This window comes from Otolemur garnettii, unplaced genomic scaffold (genome assembly GCF_000181295.1).
Source record: "Otolemur garnettii isolate 467f Iridium unplaced genomic scaffold, OtoGar3 scaffold00161, whole genome shotgun sequence".
NCBI classification, from domain to species: domain Eukaryota; kingdom Metazoa; phylum Chordata; class Mammalia; order Primates; family Galagidae; genus Otolemur; species Otolemur garnettii.
Window position 1 is genome coordinate 2,176,935 of NW_003852556.1, and position 17,362 is coordinate 2,194,296.

The following is a 17,362-nucleotide window of genomic DNA, read 5'->3' on the forward strand; positions in this document are numbered from 1 at the left end:
CCGCTCAGCTGCTGACCCTGCCGCCCTCACACCAGTGCACTGCTCAGCTGCTGACCCTCCCACCCTCACACTGGTGTGATGCTCAGCTGCTGACCCTCCCGCCCTCACACCGGTGTGCCGCTCAGCTGCTGACCCTGCTGCCCTCACACCGGTGTGCTGCTCAGCTGCTGACCCTGCCGCCCTCACACCAGTGTGCTGCTCAGCTGCTGACCCTCTCGCCCTCACACCAGTGTGATGCTCAGCTGCTGACCCTGCCACCCTCACACCAGTGTACTGCTCAGCTGCTGACCCTGCCACCCTCACACCAGTGCACCGCTCAGCTGCTGACCCTGCCCCCCTCACACCAGTGCGCTGCTCAGAGGCTGACCCTGCCACCCTCACAACAGTACACTGCTCAGACTAGCACATTTGACAGCCCTCAGAGCTAGGGTTCTAATAGCAGAAATGCATATGAATGAGACAGTCTCTACACTTAGAGAAAAACCTCCCAGCAAACAGTACTAAGAATGTGAAGCTAAAACCCTGTTGATGGGATGAGGTCCCAGGGGCATCAACACATGGATGGCAAAGCTACTGGGGACCAGCCTCACAGGCAAGGACCTAAGGAGTCCTAAGTGGTCACCTCCTCCCCTCCAGAGCAAGACCCTGTCTTCAGCCAACCAAAGGAGACCCGAGGCATAAAACAAAAAGCCAAAGAGTGACAGTAAAGGACTCAGGTCAACCAAGGGGCAGTGTGGGAGGAAGCCCAGCAGTGCTGTCTCAGCCACAGATAGGGTCTCCTCGGCAGGGTCTTAAAAGTGAAAGCTTGGCTTTCCTGAGCTCATCAGTACACATCTGCATCAGTAATATTAAAGTGCTGTTTTGGGAATAATGATCCTCTCTGTTGGCAGATGAAAACCTTCTACGGAGGTACAAAAGGGCCGTGACGTTTTGCTGGGACAACACAGATGACACATGCTGGGAAGAAACAGCTCAGAGCACACAGGGCAGCTCCTCTGCAGGGCGTTTGGTGACTGGCTCATCTTCAGACAGCTGATGGAAAGGGTATTAGCTTCTCTAACTTGAGAGAAAAATAATAACACCTACCAAGAACATCTGTTAAAAATACATAAGCTACCTGATATTTGCCATTATAGATTAGTACAGCAAGAGAAAACAATTCCCTCTTGGGTCAGACATGGTGGCTCACACCTGTAATCTTGGCTTTCTGGGAGGCCAAGGCAGGCAGACTGCTTGAGGTCTGGAGTTTGAGACCAACCTGAATAAGAGCAAGACCCTGGCTCTACTAAAAATAGAAAAACTAGCAAAACCTTATGGAGAGTGCCTTTACTGCCAGCTCCTTGGGAAGCTGAGGCAAGAGGATAGCTTGCACCCAGGATAGAGGTTGCTTGAGCTGTGAAGCCACAGCACCCTAGCCTGGGCAGCAGAATGAGACATTGTCTCAAAAAAAAAGAAGAAGAAAGAAAAGAAAAGAAAAAAGGAACTCCACCCCCACCCCTTGCATTTCCTCCACAAATCAGCAGTCCCAGTTTCTCAAAGAAAAGCAATGAAATGATTAAAATATAAAAAGACTAAACAATCATGTTCCTCCTTCAATCTGGTGTACTTGGGGGTGCTGCACCAGCCCACCATGCAGAAAACAAAACTGCAGCTCAGAGAGGTAAGACACTTAGCACAAAATGATGTGTATCTATGACAGGGACTACTCTGCATCAGTCATCTGTGTCCTTAGAGGCACCATGTGTCCATATCCACACGCAGGATGTTCCTCACCTGACGCTACCACACGTGCACCGACGTGTGCACCATCTACCACAACACAAAGCCAGCCTGAAAATGCCTCCGATGCACAGCAAGCAGGAAGACGGAAACATGAGTACAATTTACCTGATAGATGAAACCGCTCATCCTAGGACTGGCAGACAGCATCAGCAGGATATTTGGGAAAAGCAGAAGATACCTTTCATTCTTTTCCTAATAGAAAAAAAAAAAAAATACAATTAACTTTTTAAAAAAATCTACTTAAAAATGTAAGCACAAATACATTATACTTTTATATTAGGCCCTATGAAATATTGTACTGTTATTTCCTATTTAGGTATTTCCACTAAATTGTATTAGATAAATTAAATGGAAACCGATGATAAACTCTGCATTAAATCTTAATATATGGCTCAGCACCTGTGGCTCAAGTGGCTAAGGCGCCAGACACATACACCTAAGGTGGTGGGTTCAAATCCAGCCTGGGCCCGCCAAACAACAATGATGGCTGCAACCAAAAAATAGCTGGGCATTGTGGCAGGCGCCTGTAGTCCCAGCTACTTGGGAGGCTGAGGCAGGAGACTCGCTTGAGCCCAGGAGTTGGAGGTTGCTGTGAGCTGTGATGCCACAGCACTCTACCCAGGGAGATAGCTTGAGGCTCTGTCTCAAAAAAAGAAAAAAAAAAAAAAACTTAACATATGATTAGAGAAAGCTTTAACAATTAGGTTAAAAGATGGATTGCTAAATTCTTCAAAATAAAAAGCTACAAAAGTAAACTAAATGATTAAAAGATCTTGAACTCACAAGTAGCCTGTGAAATGTCTTTAAAAAATATTTGGTGAGGGGCTGGGCACAGTGGACTGCCTGAGCTCACAGGTTTGAGACCAGCCTGAGCCAGAGTGAGACCTCATCTCTAACAATAGCCGGGTATCGTGGCAGGTGCCTGTAGTCCCAGCTACTTGGGAGGCTGAGGCAAGTGAATCACTTAAGCCCAAGAGCTGGAGGTTACTGTGAGCTGTGACACCACAGCACTCTACCGAGGGTGACAAGGTAAAACTCCGTCTCAAAACAAAAAAAAAAAATTGGTGAGGAGTTCAGCCCTGCCAGTAACTATTTTTAGTTAATCTAAAATTTTCTTGTGGCTTAGAGAAAAGGAACCTGCGAAGTTTTAGTGGGGAGGAGAACCAAGTGGAGTTTCCAAGTTAGAGGAAGGAGAAGGTAAATCTTTAAAGTCAATGTTGACCTCTATTACTAATTTCTGGCATTTCCTTAGACCACCCAATGTCAATTCCATGTCGTTTCATCCATCCCGCAAACTTCACCTGGTTTAAAGACTTAAAAACATTACTTACATATTAAAAATCATTTGCTTAAACAAGGTAGAAAAAAAAATCCAAAGAGACCACAACTAAAAGAAATTCCCAAGAATCTAAAAAGAGACAGAGAAATGTCAGGCAGTCCCTGTCACATGACCCTCAAAGCACTGCCCTCAAAAGTGAAGCCAAGGTACTGAGCACACTCCTCAGAACGCTGGGCCCAGGAAGAGTGCCCTGACATGGAGCTTCCACCCTTCAGAGGCGGGACTGAGAACCACTCACTGCTCACTACCCTCCCCACCCCCGAAGGAGTATCAGGGCAGAGGCTCCAAGGAAACCTGCTGCACCAATCTCTCCAGTAGCTCTGCATCATTTCTGGAGTAGCACCTGCAACATCATACAGCTCTTGTATTACAAAGAACACACTTTGCAAAGTTTCCATAAATTATTTCAAATAAAGTTAAAAAGAGCATTATTAAGAAACAACTGCTTATGGACAGATCTAGGGGTTTGGGAGGTTGTAAATAAGAAAAGTCATTGTTCTTATGTTAACCAAACTACGAGACTTTAGGAAATGGTGGGATATTTCAAAATTTTATAGGTGGGAAGGAACCTACATTGCTGAGTCTTAAACTTCAGTTTCTTAACAATAGAGTTTCACATTTGAAAATGGGCCATCAGGACATTGTGGTCATGTTAATCATTTTTTGGAAAGGTGTAATAAAATTCAAAAAGTGGTGTCTGCTTAGTGACCCAATGAACGTATACTAAGGCAAAGTGTGAAACAAATGGCTCAGTTTTCACTGTGTGTGTGGAGGGGTCACAAACGTATGATTTGACCTCGCATTTAAACCAAATTCCCATAAGCATGTGCCAACTAGTGAACATTAATGAAAAAGTATAATGACCTCAACCAAGAACACAGCATGTCCCTGAGAGAAACTGCCTGGACAGTACCAGCTCACTTACTCCAGTACATGTCTACACACGGGGTTCCCAGAGTCCTGCCTGGACAGTACCAGTTTGCTCACTCTAGCACACATCTGCACACGGGTTCCCAGCGTCCTGCCTGGACAGTACCAGCTCGCTCACTCTAGCACACATCTGCACACGGGGTTTCCAGAGTCCTGCCTGGACAGTACCAGCTCACTCACTCCAGCACATATCTGCACACGGGGTTCCTGGCGTCCTGCCTGGACAGTACCAGCTCACTCACTCTAGCACACATCCGCAAACGGGTTCCCAGAGTCCTGCCTGGATAGTACTGGCTCACTCACTCCAGCACACATCTGTACACGGGGTTCCCGGCATCCTGCCTGGACAGTACCAGCTTGCTCACTCTAGCACACATCTGCACACGGGGTTCCCAGAGTCCTGCCTGGACAGTACTGGCTCACTCACTCCAGCACATATCTGTACACGGGGTTCCTGGAGTCCTGCCTGGACAGTACTGGCTCACTCGCTTCAGCACACATCTGCACACGGGGTTCCCGGAGTCCTGCCTGGACGTGTTCCCTCAGCTCCTACGGCTCTAGACCAGCTGATGTCAGCTGGACCAAAACTGGCCTATACTCAGCTCTAAGCCCCTCAAATATGTGCAGTCTCTTTCACATAATCATGACATAAGACAGAATTCTTATTACATTTTGTCACTGCTTTAAATTCCTTTTAAAGTCTCGCATCGTGAGACCCTAAGAGTGGGCTGAGCACATGTGGGGTTTGTAGTGAGGCTGCCGTACCTCACTCCCCGCACACTGGATCAGGACCTGGGACATGTAGATGACGCTGCCCAGGGTTTTAATGTCGTCCCCCTCCCAGCTCCGGATGGACTCTGTCAGGATCTGCAGCTCAAGCTCTTTCCTCTTCCGGACTTCTTGACACTGGGCCTGAGACACACAGAACAACACTGTCAGAGAGACAGACTCTAAAATCTTAGGTTCTAGCCACGTGACTTTGTGTCTTACTTCTTAAGATAATTACTGGTTTGTATCTTACTTCTTAGACAGATAATCTATTGAATGGTTCACTTAATTGTATGAAATTAAGAGAACAACACACACAACTATTCTAGAATACTGAACACTGCTTTAGAAAAATACAGCAGATTGGGCCACTTCAACAAAGAAAAATGTAAACTGGACAAGAAAAATACTTCAGTCTGGTTTTATTAAAATACAGAAGGCTGGGAAGAAGGAGAAGGGCAGAAAGAACCTCTCTACAAACAAGGGGTGCGCGTCGGTACTGCAGTGAGGCCACACAGGGCAGGGGACGGGGACACACCAGCACCCTGTCCCACAGAAGGCACTACAGATAACGTGGGGACAGGTCAAATGAAATGTTTTAAATAATTTTAACATGCTCTAACATCAGTTATGTTGTGCTTTCTTAAGTTTAAATAACCGCTGTATCATCTTTCTGGTGTTCGCTCACCAGCCATGCGATGCCTACTATGCATTTGTTCATATTTTACTTGAGTAAACCCTGAATTCACGTACACATTTTATATCATCTAACTTTTTCAGCTGATTAATTCTTCCACATTCACTTGCCATTATCATCTCTGAGAAAAAGAAAACCTAATATGCCTAACCACTTACCGAAAGGCTTTTGAAGGCAGTCATGGACTTCTGGATGTCTTGTCTGTCGGTGTGATAGTCCTTGGAACAAAAGCAACACCCTATCAGCCTTCATGATGAAGTTTTTCTTAAAAAGGCACTTTCTACAGACCAGCCAGAAACTTTGCTAACGCTGTTCCACCCTTAACATGTCATTTTTAAAAGTCACCATTAAAGCACCATTTCTTACCCTTTAAGAGTGTCATTAAGTCAATGGACTTAGGGGAAAATACTTTAGGACAGAACAGCCAAAGAGCATGAGCAAACCAGTGCTGTCCTGTCACTCCAGCTCCACTGGATACCCTCACCAAGGGCTCACGTGTGGCCTCTGGCTGCTCCTGCACCAGAACCCAGAGCTGAGCAGCTGTGAAGATCTCAGCGCCTGCCCACTACAGCAGAGGTCTGCCCACCCCAGACAGGAGAGTCCCTTCAATCCAATTCCTGCCAGGCCTACAACCTGCCACTGCATAGGAGAACCAAAACCATCAGTTACACAGCCCTCCCTGCATCATTACTCTGCAACTTGTAACTTGTTATCTGTAGCTTAATGTTCCTGCTATGACACCTCAATGCCATCTGGAAATCAGCTTTTGTTTTCCAGCTTCAGGCCACTTGTCCATCAGCAATAGTGGGTGAGGGAAGGGAGAGGAAGAAGAGATGCTTTTCTGTAGGGATGGAGAAGGGGAAAAACCTTAATAGCCAACAAACTCATCCTCAAAGTCCACTGCACTACAATCTCTAGGTGAAGTCTCCTGGGGCTCTAAGAAGTCACTAATAACGACGTCTGTCATGGCCCAGTTGGGCAGGCCCGGAGCAGCAGTGTGGCGGGCAGTACCTCCATGTGCCTCTCGAGCTCCTTGAGCAGTGTAGGGTACTTGTCCAGGCGCAGGAAGGGCTTGCTGAGGCCTGTGGTCAGCACGAGGATCCCGGGGCTGCTGGCACCTCTCGCCTCCATGAACTCCCCCAGCTCCTCACTGGGCAGCGCAGAACGGCCGGAGAGAAGATGTGAGTTAGAGAAACAGCAGGATGCTGTGAGCACCCAGGGCAGCCAGGACATATGTCTCGAGTGCTGCCCTTATCCCTGGGCAGGTTACAGCTATCACACCCATGTCTGTGTGGGCATGGGCTGGATGTGTCCACGCACCACAGGGACGCCCCAAAGGATCTACACTGCTCCTGGGGAGCCATAAAAGTGAGCACAACACAGAACCCTGAGTCTCCCGCACCTCCACTGGAGGCCATCAGCTTGTCCACAGTGAGGGACGTGTCCAAGGGTGAACACGTGCTCTGGGAGCTGCATACGGTTCTATAATTATAGCAGAACCTCTGTAAGTTGACACCCAGGGGACTGTGACAAACTCGTCTCCATACAGTGGTGGTCACCATAAGGAACTAGTTTGCTGCACTCAGACATGCACATGGATTATGCTCTGTCTATGAAAATTAGGTCAACGTGAGGTGGTCAGTATGTGTATGTGTCGGGGGGTAGGGGGGTCAGCTGCGAGGTTCTGCCATCCCAGCACAGAAACAGAGCACTTCCGGATATGCATGTCTCTGGGAACACGTGCATCTGTAGGTATGTTTTCACGGGCACAGCCCACTCAGCGTCTGTGTCTACAACTCTGCTAACACTTGCTGCACTGTGTATACGCCAAGCCTGGTGGCAACTCCAGGACCCTGCTTTGGACACGCGGCTGCTCACTCTCAAGACCGCCCTGATGTGAATAGCGCTGAGTGCATGGTCATCATCCACCATTATTTCGCACATGGGGACACCCTCTGCCTTCCTCAGCATCAACTTTCTCGTGGGGACACGAGTCCAGGACAGCAGGACACTAGGACAAAGGGTAGGGAAATACAATGATGTGACCACTTACCATGCTGACACTATATAGATGCTTTTTTTTAATTTTTATTTATTTTTTTGAGACAAGACTCTCACTTTGTCGCCCTCCGTGGAGTGCTGTGATGTCATAGCTCACAGCAACCTCAAACTCTTGGGCTCAAGCGATCCTCTTGCCTTAGCCTCCTGAGCAGCTGGGACTACAGGCTTCTGCCACAATGCTTGGCTAGGTTTACAGACAAGGTCTTGCTCTGGCTCAGGCTGGTCTCGAACTTGTGAGCTCAGGCAATCCATATAACCTCCCAAGTGCTGGGATTACCAGTGTGAGCCACTGTTCCCGGCCTAGACAGATACTTTATACACTCACGCCCCCAACACCACTGCAGGTAGGGGGGACACACACACCATTTTCAGAGTGGTGCAGATGATGACCCCAGCAAAGTCAGGCCCAGCCTGCACAGACCATGCATGCCCTGTGACCACAGCCACGCTGCCTTGCTCCCCTGCACCCCCACTCACTCAAGGTCCTTATTCAGAAAGCTCCGCTCCTCATTCTCCATCCCTAAAGCATGAGCAGAAGGACTTTACCAATTCTCAAGGTGTTGAACAATTGTCAGTCCCATAAAAACCTTTACAGCTTACTTCAATCCTTTCAGGGTAACACATAGGCCTTTTCCACCAAGAAAAAAAATCTATCTTGATCGTTATTTGTACCTCTGGGTTACATGTACTATTTCTTAACCACAGTTATAAGCAGAGAACTGAGAGAATGAGCTAAATCAAGCAGGATGCCCTCGTCACTACCCTTTCCCAAAAAATCTCTAAGGCCAAAAAAGCAACATTTTGCAAGCAGAAGTTACTTTCAATATTCAATAATGCTAGAATGTAGACACAGTTAAGGAGGAAAAATAATTTTATGAATTTTTATAGACCACTGTTTTAGTTTCACTTTGCAGTGTTTAAAAAATTTTAGTGTCACATAAAACTAGACAGCTAGTCATGGCTATTTCAACAAAACCACAGATGTTTCACCTCCGTTACTCCCAGCGCAGCAGCCTGGCACAGCAAGGCCCTTTGCACTCAGTCAGAGACACAGCCGGCTGCAAGAGGCCATGAAAGACACTGCAAAGGGGACAACGGAGCCAAGCGGACAGCAACAAACCGCCACAGAGAAGCACTTTTTACAGACTGCATGGTGCACCCAAGTCCAGTTCAAACCACAGTTAACGGAGGTATCCACCACAACAACAATGCAAAGGGGGCACATGGGGTGAGACCTGGCAGAGTGGGGCTCTGCGTCCACTCCAAGATTACACTCACAACTTAAACTGAGACATCGAAGGACTCTGCTGCTCTAGATAAGACTGTGACTTCAACATCGCACATAAACAGTCCTTAGAAAATCACTCTAGAGCAGTGGTTCTCAACCTTCCTAATGCTGCGGCACTTTAATACAGTTCCTGTGGGTCACGACCCACAGGTTGAGAACTGTTGCTCTTGAGCATAAAACCAGGATACTATGCCAATAGGCACGAGAGCTTAAGGCAGGGACTAATGCAGGGAAGCAGGGAAGAGCTCACATGCTGAGCACCCTGCATAAACCCCAGGGGCACTAGAAGAAGCTAGCAGCCACACGGAATCACAGCCAAGTCACCTGCGCATGCTTTGGGACAGGGACGTGACTTAGGGCAGGCAGGTGGAGGCTCTGGGCTTGGGGACCTCCCCCATTGGCTCTGAGGAACATTTCTCTCCCAGATCCCAGCGCCATGGCAATGGGTAAGGATGGCTGACAGTGTGGCCCTGTGTGCCCACTCGGCTACCCCAGCTGGACACATGCAGGACACACAGACACTCTCCTACCTCAAAACCTCACCTGAATTTTTTCCTCTGGTTCTTTTGAGAAAATGCAACAACTCAGACATGACACCATCATTAGAGAGGAGAATAAACACAGCAACGCCCACAGACCTGTCTCTGCAAAGTCTTAACACTGGGGAAACTTGAACAGTTTCAGCCACTCTCAGCGTCCTCTTTATTAGGACAGCTCCTCACTTCCACAGGAAACGTACAGGGCTAGACTCTTCCCCCAAATTGTCCACCCTGCCCTCTTTCTATCCCTCCAAGTGCACTCCCACACTCCACGTGTTTTCTGCGTGCCCCCTCACTGCTCCATCAATACTCTCACAGAACTTCTGGAGATGAAAATTTAGTATCTCCATTGTACATCTGTGGAAATTTCAGGTAATTTATAAGCTCCCAGAGCAGAGGATAGCACGTAACTGAAAACACACTTGGGCTCTAAAGAAGAAACTTCGCTCAATCAGCCTTCACTCCCAGAATGGTGACAAAGAGAAAGACCGAACGGGGTGTGCTGCAGGTTTCCTGCCCCGGGTCCCAACACCCCGTGGCAGGCTGGGGATGCTGTAAACATAAATACTAAGTTCAAAACTTCTAATCCTTTAATCTGTGAGCATATCCAGGAAATGGTAAAGCCCATGGTCATTTCTTTTAAAAAAACAAACAAACAATAACAAAAAAACCCCCAACAATATAAGGCAACAAAACAATGCATATTTATTGAGCATGTATCATCCTGTCTGCTGTGATCGGACTTGCTTGTCCCTGTTTCGTTTACTGCTTGTAATTACCTTAGAGATAAGTTCTTTTAGGAAAGGGAGCTAAGCCCCAGAGACCTAGCGAGGCCAGCACAAAGTGCCAGAGCCCGAGGTAGCATCAGGCCTCAAAGCTGAGTCCTCCCTGTCACCACTTCCAATATGCTCCAATGATGCCCCATGACCCACTGGGGCCCCCACTGCCACTCTCAACACCTGCTCACCAAGGAAGGGTGGGTTTTCCTTCAGTTCTAAATTGAAATGTTTAGTTAGTAGGAAACTGAACTTCAACTTCGAGGCACAACAGCATCTAGCTCCATGTTACTAAACCAATTAGTTTTCGTATTTATAGTTCTGAAAAATCTTGGGACTGCTATTTTTGAGAGAAATCATAAAATTTTCTCTGAAACATTTAGAAAAATAACATGTCTCCTTTAGAAGCAGAGACTCAGGCTCTGAGCTCAGGCCATCTGCAGGGTCTCCTGACACAGTCCCTGACCCCAGCCCTCCATGCCTGCAACAGCCAAGCCAAGTAACCAAGTAACGGCTCCTTCCAGCTCACAGGAACAGGCAATCAACCCTGCCTCCTTGCAAAGAGCCTGTACCTTCAGTTTCACTTGTCACAATTGGTTTCAGGTTGAAAAGCTACAGCTAATGGTCTACAACTTGCTGTTCTGCCTACAACCTACTCACTGACAAGTTCCTTCAGCCTCCCTCCAAAGCATTCCAGGCTGAAGGGAGACTTCAAACAAGACCTTTTCTTTTACAAGAACTAAGCAGCATTTCAAAGACTTCTTACCAGTACTTAAGGACTAGTTCTGAGAGTAATTTAAACTATCCTCGGGTAACAACCCAGTGGCTATTCACACTGTCAGTTTTTGTGCTGGAGGACGGACTCAGAGCTTCTACCTTCCCTCCGGTTCTGTGCCGACGTGGACAAACCTGTGCTCTGTGAGGACATTCACTGCAGACGGGTGATTGGCACAATACGCGAGGTACAAGGTCTTCATCTGTGGCATCAGGTTTAAAAAGCAGCCTCCAACCCTCTGCTGAGCTTCAGGTAACCTGCAGACACACAGCACACAGGGATAGAGTCATCAGCTACAGACAGTGGAAAAATGCCAAGTGACACACACACAACACCGGGTAGGAAAGACCTCCTTCTGTACCCCATCTGGGAGAAAAGATGCCCAAAGCCCAGAATAAATCTCACAGGGAGAAAAAACTCCTGGAAAGAAGCACTGCTACAAAGTTCTCCTCTGTAGTGTCCAGACTGCCAGGACCTGTGCACAGCAACAAACCCACAAACTTCTGTGGGTTTGGACAGTGAGAAAAACAGGTATCATGGAGCCTTAAATTTTGCATATAATATGGAGAATTGTCAAAGTGGTTATCTGGCTTGTAAGGTTTTCTACCAAAGTAGCATTGAGACCAACACTCCAGGTAAAAGGCTGGAGACAGAGCCCCTCCTCCCAGACCCGCCATCATGATGACCAATAAGAGTGTTCAGAAAGCATAAACTCACAAGAGCAAAAAGAACACAGGAACAGGTGACCAGGACCATTGCTGGAAGGCCCCTAGTGGCCTGAGGAGTCAGAGGCAGTCAGGCCAGGTGGTGTCTCACACAGCAGCATGCCACCTCCCAAAAAGTCAGGAGACTACACACCCAGAAGCAGGGACCCACAAGAGCCCTGACCCACCTTCCCTGCACCTGACACGCTCCTGCCCACCTGATTCCCAGCCAGTACCAGAGAAAAAGTGACAAAAAATATTAACACCAGGGTTTCCTCAGTCGCAGCCCACCACCAGCACTTGTGAACGAGTTGCAGTGTGCCGATCTTAAAGCAGAAGGCAGCAGAAAGGATCAACAACACCAAAACCCGGTAGGAATGACAGAAACAGGATGGGGCAAGCAGGTGAAAGGGTACTTGACAGTTACCACGCGGGGAGCACAAAATTACCTGAAAGAATCACAATTGACAGTGAGTGAAACACAAGACACCAGGTCCATAAAGAACTAAAAAGCTGCCATTAAAATAAGATACTCGTGACAAAATTAAGGGGCTTTTAGAAATTAAAACAATGACAGCAGAACTGAAAAAGTCAAGAGGAGATTTAGAAAATGAAGTTCTGAAAAAAATCTCAGATTAATGGACTAATAGAAAAGACAGAGAAAAATTCTAAGACCAGGGCAAGCCATTCCACATCAGGACTATACAAGGTCCTAATACAGAAAACCAGGAAGAGATAAGCAGAAGTAACCCAGAAAAGTTCTCACTGGAGTCAGCAGAAAGAACAGGAGACAGTAGGATCCAGACAGACTCACACACAGCAGCATGGGGTGCAAACAGGCTGGCCACACAGGACAGCCAAGTTCAGAAGCAAAGATGGGGACCTGAGTGTGAAATGCCGGGTTCACACAGGTGCAGAATAAGGATGGCCTGGGAATCCCACGATCCAGAGCCTAGAACCCAGGAAGGCAGCCCAGAACAGGAGTGCAAACCTCCTCCTGAGAGCCTGTCTCCATCAGGTCAGGGCTAAGCACGCAGGCTGCCTGCCACACAGCCATTCCTTAGAAGGGTCCCAACAAGGGGCAGGACCAGACTGTGGGAGCCTGGCAATAACAGAGGAAGGCAACACCGTCACAAGCACCAGGATGAGACTCAGGCCCTGCAACTGCCACTCCCTCCAATGAGCGTTCTTAGTCCCCCACCACTGTGACAAAACACCTCAGGTTGGGTAATTTATAAACTGCAGAAATTTACTGTGCACAGTTCTGAAAGTTCAAGGTCAAGGCACCAGCAGACTCTGTGCCTAGTGAGAGGCAGGTCTCTGCTTCCAAGTCGGGCCTGGCTGCACCCTCACAGGCTGAAGGGAACACGCAGCCCCTCAGGCCTCCCACAGGACGCTAATCCCATTTACCAGGCCTCCACCCTCATGACCTAATCACCACCTCAAGGTTCTGCCTTTTAAGTTTCAACACAGAACTTGGGGGGGACATTCACACTTCAGTGCGCTCTGCCTCCCCACACATCTGCTGGCCTGGCAGGCCTTTCAGCACTGTGCCACCACCATGCAGGCAGGACCTTGGGCACAAACTGCCCTAGTTCCAACTCCAGCAAGTCTCTGGGTGTCTCCTCTGAATCACACACCCCCAGCAGCAAGGAGACTCATTGATTAGAGCTACTTTCTATCCTGAGGCTAAGTACTTACAGGATGGAGAAAGCCAAAATGTGAGAATCACTGAGTTATAAATTCTAAGAAAAATCTCACATTCACAACACCAAGCACTCAAGACTCACAGTAACTTGGTCTTTTCCCTGTTTCTCAATACTTGCTATTCACTCTTTACAGTTTACCAAAGCTCCAAAAGGCTGTTCTCATCTAGTCTAAGAAAACATCCTGAACCATCCAGCCTGCCCCATCATCCCGCAAACATCCTGAGCCATCCAGCATGCCCCACCGTCCCGCAAATGTCCTGAGCCATCCAGCCTGCCCCCCGTCCCGCAAACGTCCTGAGCCATCCAGCCTGCCCCCCGTCCTGCAAACGTCCTGAGCCATCCAGCCTGCCCCTCCGTCCTGCAAACGTCCTGAGCCATCCAGCATACCCCTGTGATAGTGAAAATGAAGCTGCGCCCTGCCGCTTCATCCAACACTCAGTCATGCCCAACACAGCTGGCCTCCCTTCTATGTTGCATAACATGCTACTTTTAAAACACATGGACTTCAGAGGGAGGAGCAAGATGGCAGCTTCCTTGCAAGTGGGCATGGAGAGACTGGGGAGAGAAGACTCCAGGCATCTCTGGCTGGTGGGATCTACCCAGAAACTTCTCTTTGGGGACACAGGGATCAGCAAAAGACTTTTGGACCCCACGAGGAAGACAGAAGCAGTGGAGAACTGCCAAGTGGTGCCTGTACTCGTTCGGTCTAGTCCCGCTGGCAGCTGTAAGCACAGCAGCAGTGAGACTGCAAACTGGAAAGGCCTTACCTGTGAGCTGTCTTGGTTTTTTTTTTGGACTTGGCACTCAGTTGACCTATCTTGGGAAAACTTGGGCAAGAGTGCAGAGGACTTCAAGTGTTATCGAGGGCCCCAGACTGAGCTGCTGAGCCTGACAGAGCTAATAGTATTTGGATGTGAGCCCCACAGAGCCACTGTGGGAAAACTGCCCCCTGCAAGCTCCGCCTTCAGGTCCCAGAGCAAGGATCCAGCGGGAGACCTTGGGTGAGTAATCTCATGATTGAGCAGCTTAAAGGCGGGGACTGAGACACCTTACAGCCCTGGCCCTCAGGGGCACAGAGTGAGACTGGTATTGGCACACTGGGTAAGTGGACAGCCACTTCAGGAGTGATCCCAGCAACAAGTACTTTCCTGGGAAAGCTTCTGCTTAGCCAAGGTTAGCAGTTTAAAGTACCTTTTCCATGGGCTCAGGAGAGATTTATGCTCTCCACCCTGTGGGGTTTGAGAAATCAGCCAAGGCCTCCAGTCTCCATCTCATATAGCCATGTAAGCACTGTGGTTAACATCTCATACCCGAGAAGATCGCCTGCTGCCCAGACAATATTTAGCAAGATATATATACTGCTTTCTTTTTGGTTATTTTTTGTTTTGTTTTTTTCATTTTTTTTGTTTTCAAATTTTAACATTTCTCCTCTAGAGTCTTCCTTTTTTTTTTCTTTCTAACTTAAATATAATTTTCCATTGTTGCCTTCTTTAACAATTAGAACTTCATTTTTGCTAGTTTCTACCCCTATTATTTGGTTTTACCCTAAATTTTACCCATAAAGTTTTCTGTTTGCTTGCTTAGGTTTGATTTACAGCATTTCTGTCTTTCCTCTCTACTGGGTGGAGGGGGCTACTGTGTCCGAACAGGGCAGCAAAGAGCTGCTGCCCTCAAGGGAACCATTCAAACCAGCACCCCCAGAGGTTGGGGGTTTTTTAAGGTTGATGTACCCTACTGTACATCTATGCTGCTCCCGTCTCCCTTGCTCTGCCCCTTTCCTCTTTCTGTCAGTATTCCCTGTTAATCACCACCTCTCCTTTCTCTTTTTTCTTTTCTTTTTTTCTTTCTTGCTCTTCAACCTTCCCATCCTTCTGGTCTGGTACTAAAAGGACCCACCAAAACCCTAGTCCAGAGGCACAGTAACTTACAGAGCAAGAGGAAGTGAAAGGAAAATTAAGGCAAGGAAACAGACAGAAGAAAACACTCATGAGGAAGAATCAGCAGAAAAATCCTGGCAACATGAAATGCCAGTCCAGAGCTACCCCCCAAGGGACCGAGAGGGAGCTACTGCAGAGGATTCCACCCATAAAGAAATGTTAGAAATGACAGAAAGGGAATTTAGAATATAGATGATGAAGACAGTGAAGGAAACTGCTGATAAAGTGGAAAATAACCAAATCAGAGATGAACAATATGAAGAATATGGAAAGGGCACAGCAGAGCTGAAGGACCTGAAGCAATTAGGGAACTTAAAGACGCAATAGAAAGTATCAACAACAGATTAGACTGTGCAGAAGAAAGAATCTCAGAGGTAGAGGACAAAGCTCTTGAGATATCTCAGATAGTTAAAGAAGCAGAAAAGAAGAGAGAGAAAGCAGAGCATTCACTGACAGAATTATGGGACTTTATGAAGCATTCAAACATATGAGTTATAAGTATCCCAGAAGGGGAAGAAGAATGCCCCAGGGGAATGGAAGCCATACTAGAGAATATTATAAATGAAAATTTCCCAAATATCACCAAAGATTCTGACACACTCCTTTCAGAGGGATACTGGACCCCAGGTCACCTCAACTCTAACAGAGCTTCTCCAACACACATTGTGATGAACCTGTCCAAAATCAAGACAAAAGGAAAGATTCTTCAAGCTGCCAGGAGTAAGCACCAGTTGACCTACAGGGGCAAATCCATCAGGGTGACTACAGACTTCTCTAATGAAACCTGCCAAACAAGAAGACAATGGTCATCTCCCTTTAATCTACTTAAATAGAACAATTTCCAGCCCAGAATTCTATATCCTGCTAAGCTAAGCTTTAAAATTGACAGAGAAATCAAATCATTTACTGATATGCAAACATTGAGGAAATTCGCCACAAGACCAGCTCTACAGGAAATACTTCAACCTGTTCTACACACTGACCATCACAATGGATCAACAGCAAAGAATTCAGAAATTAAAGGACAGAACCTAACTTCCACACTGATGCAAAAAATAAAACTAAGCAATGGACTCTCACAAAATAAGGTGAATAGAACACTACGGCACTTATCAATTATCTCAATAATGTTAATGGCTTGAATTCCCCACTGAAGAGGCATAGACTGGCTGACTGAATTAAAAAACACATTATCCATTGCTGTCTGCAGGAAACACACCTAGCTTCAAAAGACAAATTAAAACTCCGAGTTAAGGGTTGGAAGACAATTTTTCAGGCAAACAGAATTCAGAAGAAAGGAGTTGCAATCTTATTTTCAGATACATGTGGACTTAAAGCAAGTAAAGTCAAAAAAGACAAAGATGGTCACTTCATATTGGTCAAGGGAAAAATATAAGAAGAAGACATTTCAATTCTAAATATTTATGCATCCAACTTAAATACTCCCAGGTTCTTGAAACAGACCTTACTCAGTCTGAGTAATATGATATCCTATAACACTATAATAACAGGGGACTTTAACACTCCTCTTACAGAGCTGGACAGATCCTCTGAACAGAAATTAAACAAAGATATAAGGGACTTAAACGAGACCCTAGAACAACTGTGCTTGAAAGATGCATATACAACATTCCATCCCCAAAATAAAGAATATACATTCTTCTCATTGCCCCATGGAATATTCTCCAAAATTGATCATATCCTAGGACACAAAACAAACCTCAACAGAATCAAAAGAATTGAAATTTGACCTTGTATCTTCCCATACCACAAGGCACTAAAAGTGGAACTCAACTCCAACAAAAATACAAAAATTTCCACACAAAGGCATGGAAATTAAACAACCTTCTGTTAAATGACAGTTGGGTGCAGGAAGAAATAAAAGAGGAAATTATTAACCTCCTTGAACACAACAACAATGAAAACCCAAGCTACAAAACCTGTGGGATACTGAAAAGCAGTTCTAAGAGGAAAACTTATTGCTTTAGATGCCTACATTCGAAAAACAGAAAGAGAGCACATCAACAAACTCACAAGCCATCTTATGGAATTGGAAA

At 46.7% G+C, this 17,362-nt stretch overlaps 1 protein-coding gene across 6 annotated transcripts in view; it reads right to left on the reverse strand.

The window, feature by feature from the left end:
* Nucleotides 1-17,362, reverse strand: part of ARHGEF7 (Rho guanine nucleotide exchange factor 7) — a 132,643-nt gene that overhangs the window by 28,695 nt on the left and 86,586 nt on the right. For all 6 annotated transcript variants that reach the window (XM_012811528.2, XM_023519178.1, XM_023519179.1 and 3 more), the window contains 5 exons: nt 11,090-11,212; nt 6,528-6,666; nt 5,675-5,734; nt 4,817-4,963; nt 1,888-1,974 (listed from right to left, as the gene is read on the reverse strand). In XM_012811528.2, coding sequence (XP_012666982.1) covers nt 1,888-1,974; nt 4,817-4,963; nt 5,675-5,734; nt 6,528-6,666; nt 11,090-11,212 — 556 coding nt within the window. The remainder of the gene's footprint in view (nt 1-1,887; nt 1,975-4,816; nt 4,964-5,674; nt 5,735-6,527; nt 6,667-11,089; nt 11,213-17,362) is intronic.